This window comes from Salmo trutta, chromosome 20 (assembly GCF_901001165.1).
Source record: "Salmo trutta chromosome 20, fSalTru1.1, whole genome shotgun sequence".
Classification (NCBI taxonomy): Eukaryota; Metazoa; Chordata; class Actinopteri; order Salmoniformes; family Salmonidae; genus Salmo; species Salmo trutta.
The window spans coordinates 35,913,138-35,918,773 of NC_042976.1; the positions used below are offsets into that span (position 1 = coordinate 35,913,138).

The 5,636-nt window shown below is 40.6% G+C and overlaps 1 protein-coding gene across 2 annotated transcripts; it reads right to left on the reverse strand.

Moving 5' to 3' along the window:
• Positions 1 to 2,681, reverse strand: LOC115155956 (ras-related protein Rab-9A). Of its 2 annotated transcripts, XM_029703079.1 has the most exons (4): positions 2,310 to 2,681; positions 1,716 to 1,849; positions 1,572 to 1,601; positions 1 to 1,467 (listed from the first exon to the last, which is right to left on the reverse strand). In XM_029703079.1, the coding sequence occupies exon 4, from the start codon at positions 1,422 to 1,424 to the stop codon at positions 819 to 821; it is 606 nt and encodes a 201-aa protein (XP_029558939.1). In that variant the 5' UTR covers positions 1,425 to 1,467; positions 1,572 to 1,601; positions 1,716 to 1,849; positions 2,310 to 2,681; the 3' UTR covers positions 1 to 818. The 2 variants fall into 2 exon arrangements, with proteins under 2 accessions (XP_029558939.1, XP_029558941.1); XM_029703081.1 differs by having other exon boundaries at positions 1 to 1,601.
• Between the last annotated feature and the right edge of the window lie 2,955 nt (positions 2,682 to 5,636).

A 5,636-nucleotide genomic window follows, 5' to 3' on the forward strand; every position in this document is an offset into this window, starting at 1 on the left:
TAGGATACCAACTCAAATATTTATTGAACATTCCTCATCTCTTATCCTTCTGTGAAGGTGTTAAAACATGGAGTCCATTACATAATGATAACTCATTAATTACAGTATGTCGAGAACAAATATTGCAAGGCCAGCAAGTTGTATAGAATTCTCAGCACCTATAATAAACAGTAAGAAATCATAAGCCTTCATTTCTGCTTACATTTCTCCCTCTACAATAAAGTAGTGACAGTAAACCTTGAACTTAATCAAATAAAAATACTGCATAAATTACTCTATCAACATTTGTTGTTATAAATATATTATGTATATTCCTAAACCCATTCAGGTCAGTTGATTAAAGTGACTTGCTTTTAAAGTATCACATTCGGGGTCATATCTCTGGATAAGGTCCTCAATACAATTTGAATGCAATCAAATATATTTTCACTGGTAAGGCAGCACATCTCAACCTTGGTTTCAGTCACAGTGTAAGAAACCCTTCCTACAAAAAAATAAAAAAAGGAACTTTGAGTGTGTAACATGAATTGGAAATTAAACTTTGTAAATATATTTCTGGCAACCACATTGTTGTAATATGTTTTATAATTCAAATACGGCACAGATTGAAATTATAATGCATTTCTTGGAATCTGACAAATAATACCATTCTTCAGCACCCTCTTCACATCAATGAGTCCAGAGACCAACAAGCCCAGTGGATTATCATCCAGACACTAGCCAGTGCTTGCACATGCTATTTGAGAGAGCATGAGTGTTGATAAGCCTGTGTGTCTTCCTAGCTCCAGTTCTTTATAGGTTGTAGGCCCTACATTATATCAACAGCAGGAAGCACTGGAGCGGGGCTTTCTGTGGAGGTTAACTGTGTCTGTGGGGATGAGGTGGTCTGCCCTCTCCTCCATGGCTAGCACATTCCGCACCGCCTCCTCAAAGGCTATAGCTACGTTGGTGGAATCCTTGGCACTGGTCTCATAGTAAGGGTGATTGCCATTATCCCGACACCACTGTTGAGCATCCTCAGCAGACACCTGCCTCTCCGTCACATCCACCTTGTTCCCCAACACCACGAAGGGGAACTTCTCGGGCTCCTTGACGTCGGCGTAGTAGATAAACTCCTTTTTCCAGTTGGCCAGGTTGTGGAAGCTCTGGTTGTCATCCACGCTAAAGGTGAGCAGGCAGCAGTCGGAGCCGCGGTAGAAGGGAGTCCTGAGGCTGCGGAAACGCTCCTGTCCAGCCGTGTCCCAGATCTGCATGGTGACCAGACGGCTGTCCACTTCCAGGTCCTTGTTGAGGAACTCCACACCGATGGTGTGGAAGAGGTGCGTGTCAAACTTGTTGGTGACGTAGCGGTTCATGAGGGAGCTCTTCCCTACCCCTCCGTCTCCCAGCAGGATGACTTTCAGCAGGGATGACTTGGCGGTCATGGCTCTTAAATGACACGTGGACTCTTCCTCTGGAGAATAGGACCTGGAGGACAGTAATGTGTAGCTAACAACTGTAGCACAATAGCCTTCAAGTTTCTGAAACTTGTTTTTCCACCTAAAAAGTATATGTCTAGGAGCTAGACTTACCTTTACTGCTCAATGTAGATATTCTGAAACCTATGGAAAACACTTGCATGTTATCACTATCTTACAACAATTAAACACTAGTGAAATCGCACAAATAGGGAGAAGTGGAATGTGGTTAACCTTCACCAAAGAGACTTGACTTACCCGTGAATTATTGAAGCCTCCCTCGGTCTCAGCTGGCCCGGATCATGTGCTACAGACGATGGCCGGGTTCTTAGTCACGTGTGTCTGTTTCGTGTCGGTCATTATAATGTGTAGCATAGTCAACATTCAAACAGCTGGAATGAAATATTTGCAAGCAATGTGTTGACTGAACTTTCAAGTATAACTACATAACATAAACATTCAGTACAGTGACTGCACAGCTGTCTGTATTACCAGCCTTTTTACAAAACATACCGATACATAGTTAAACTGACATGTCATAGCTACTGTTTCCTAACAGTAGTTAACAAGTTAAATTGCTAACTAGTTATCTAGCTAATGTTAGTATTGTATAACTAGCTAAATAGTTAGGTAATTATGACACGGAAGAAAAAGTCACGGTGAAATATTGTTTGTAACTAACTTATAATAAAAGAGGGCGCAACGCCCTCACAACAGGCTGAAGTTGGATGACAATCAATATTTAGCTAGCTTTATTATGCTAGTTAGCCTAGCTACTATAGCTATTAAGCATGCTGAAAACGATTTAGCAAACGTTAGCTAGCTAAACCTTCAGACACTTAGTTACCTTACCGTTGGCAAGTTTTGAAAAACACATCCAAGAACTGTGATAGTTAAAAGCTTTTTTTCAAGCTGTCAATTGTTTGGCTTCGATGGGAGTTAGCTAACGTTAACTAGCTGGCTCTCGCTCGCTCAACACTGATGGCTGCGTTGGCGGGCTAGCCTCTGTTTTCACTCATGTGACCCAAGAAGTCTCGAGATTTTTACAGTACTGTCAAATGTTTTCGAGGCTCATCACCCAGTTCACAATAGCAGATTATTTATAATAAAAAGCTATTTTAAACAAACGCAACTATACTGGTGACTGTTTTAGCCATAGAGATTAATAGAGGACTCATCTTTGTATCTGTGTGATTATAGCATCTGTGACAGTATTGGGGCTATCTCCATGTTAAAGTAGTACATCTTCTTCTTTATGATTGGCTGATCCTTCCTGATGACCCAGTTGGACATGACTCCAACAGGGTCACCAGGTGGGATCAGCCAATAAAGTTTGAAGTCACACCCTGTTGGCTACATTAAATGGTGGAAGCCCTCAATGCAAGGGGCCAGGGTTCCTGTTTAGAAGCACAGTTTCAGGGGATATAGTTTTGCTTAGGTACTGCAGTTTAATTTACGCCCGGCCCAGAAATACAATTTCTATACACTCCCACATAGAGAAATCAGATTACAATATTCCTAATAAAAATCTTTAGTCATCACCTTTTTTCACAATACATCCATTGAATTTTTCAAATAATTGTTGCGAAGGACGACAATATTAAAATGTTTTTTCATCCAATGTTTGCCATGTTTTTAGGTGACGTGATGACATTGTCACTGTTCGCACTGCTCCCTGCGCGCACTGAGTGCTACCCGGATATAGACTGTACATGAATCAGTGTTTGCAAACGTGAGTAGAATATCTTGAAAACAACGGTCAGATATGCTAAAATTGTCCTTTTGGCCACTAGAGGACTCTATCATTTTCTATGGTTTTAGCCAGTAAATAGCTAGCTAGCTGCAGTACTCAGTCAACACCACTTCTGATTCTTACAGAAACAGAGCCACCAGAGGGCGATAAACACACGGTAGACAGGACTAGACCAGTACCAAAATCAAGCTACTTTTTTCATAACTTTTGACCAGAGGATAGACGAAGTTATAGATAAAGCGTTTGCCTGGTAAATTGGTTACGATTATTTATGATTTCTAACATTGTAGGCCCATATTTTACACAGTCTGTCAGCTGATTTGATGTCTGTAGTAGGCCTAATATTTTCATGGTGTTGTCTATTAAAGAGTAAAAACTGGCCAATTAAAGATAATTTTTCTTTTGCAATGCCTATGGAACACATTCCACTACATCAGTGGTTCCCAACCAGAGGACCCCTGGGGGTACTTGAGAAGACCCATGAGACAGACCATAGGTCTACTGAATATAGGCCTATTGGTAAAATGCACATAAGGTATTTCAGGGATACTCCAGGCAGAGCAAAATTCAGTTGGTGGTACAATAACCGTAAAAGGTTTGGAATTACTGCCCCTAAGGCTTTTCCACTACTCCCCCACTAATTTGTTTTAAGTGAACATGTGTTTCTGTGAGAATGAGTTTGGCAAACAGCATTTCTCTAGCAGTAGTGCTGAGCGATTAAAGTCCCATGATGGTAGTGACTGCCCATTACTGCTTATTAACTATTATTTATTCACATTACTTTACATTAATACAATATTTCAGTTGTTGTATATATTACATTTGCTTTATTTGACGACTTCATTATTTAATTCCAAGTCATCTCTGTCACTCGGTCACGTCATGGGGCTCCCGAGTGGCGCAGCGCTCTAAGGCACTGCATCTCAGTATTAGAGGCGTCACTACAGACCCTGGTTTGATTCCAGGCAATATCACAACCAGCTATGATTGGGAGTTCCGTAGGGGGCGCACAATTGGCCCAGTGTCGTCTGGGTTAGGATTTGGCCGGGGTAGGCCGTCATTGTCAATAAGAATTTGTTCTTAACTGACTTGCCTAGTTAACGTTCTCAAGGCGCCCTCTACCGGCGGCGTCATTGTGATGCCCTAAAGTGGTGATAGACTCCGTCCAGAAAGACTGGGTTTAACTACTGTTTTGTCTAAATTACACTATAGTGCCTGGAAATACAATGACATTGCTAAAGTAGTCAAATATTTAGTATGAAACAACTTTTCCAGCATTATCATGTTGTCAAATTTACTTTAGACAGCAAAGTTTGTCAAAAATAGCTAGCAATCTAATGTTATACTGCATCTAAAGTCAATCTGGCATCATAAAAATAATGACAAAAGGTTTTTCTACTAGTTATTGGCATCCTTTTGAATGCCATTGTATTTCAAAGCCACAGTTTTAAATTATTTTTTATTTTTTTAATATAACCTTTATTTAACTAGGCAAAGCCAGTTAAGAACAAATTCTTATTTACAATGATGGCCAACCCCGGCCAAAACCGGACGACGCTGGGCTAATTGTGTCCACCCTATGTGACTCCCAATCACGGCAGGATGTGAAACACCCTGGATTCAAACCAGGGACTGTAGTGATGCCTCCTGCACCAGATTCAGTGCCTTAGACCGCTGCGCCACTCAGGAGCACTGTAATGCACTTTTGATGAAATCTTCATCAGCGCTCATTGACAATGCATTGAGTAGAATACTCAGTTGGGCATCAGTCCAAAACAATAACGTTCAAAACAATATTGAGGAAACATGCAACCCATGAATAGAGCTGCTGCCTGTACTGTCTGACAAAATCACTATTTTAGTAGTTCATAGTAAATAAGGCATACTTTTATGACTGCTGAATACCAACTATTAATCACTTAATAGTTCGTAGAAATATCTTGTGAAGCAACTGCTTTCTATCCCTCCCCCGTGAAGCAACTGCTTTCTATCCCTCTCAATCACGCATTCTCTCTTCTCTCTATCTCTGTGTCTGCTCCACACAGAAGAGACAAGTAGGTGGGCTCAATGGATTATGGTCATTATAGTTAAATACCATGTTTTCTGCGCTAAATTATGTAGAATATTGGCCAGTTGGAAACTACAACTCCCTACCACATCGCACAGTTCTAGTTTAATCTGATTTATATGTAGAGAAACTGTGCATCTTGCTCACAGATTTTTTTTAAATTGAACCTACATCAATAATTAGTTGTTTAAAAACCTACAAATAACAGAAATGTTGGTTAATCGCTCACTAATATCTAGCAGTTATGACAGATCAAGCTTGGTGTGTGAGAGGTTGTGACCGTTTTAGTATACATGGCCTCATAGACAAGCAGCTGGTGACCACAAGCAAAGACCATTAGAATGAAATATGGACAGAG

What these genes read in the sequence shown, in the direction of transcription:
- LOC115155956 (XM_029703079.1), bottom strand. Translation starts at nt 1,424, where the DNA reads ATGACCGCCAAGTCATCCCTGCTGAAAGTCATCCTGCTGGGAGACGGA.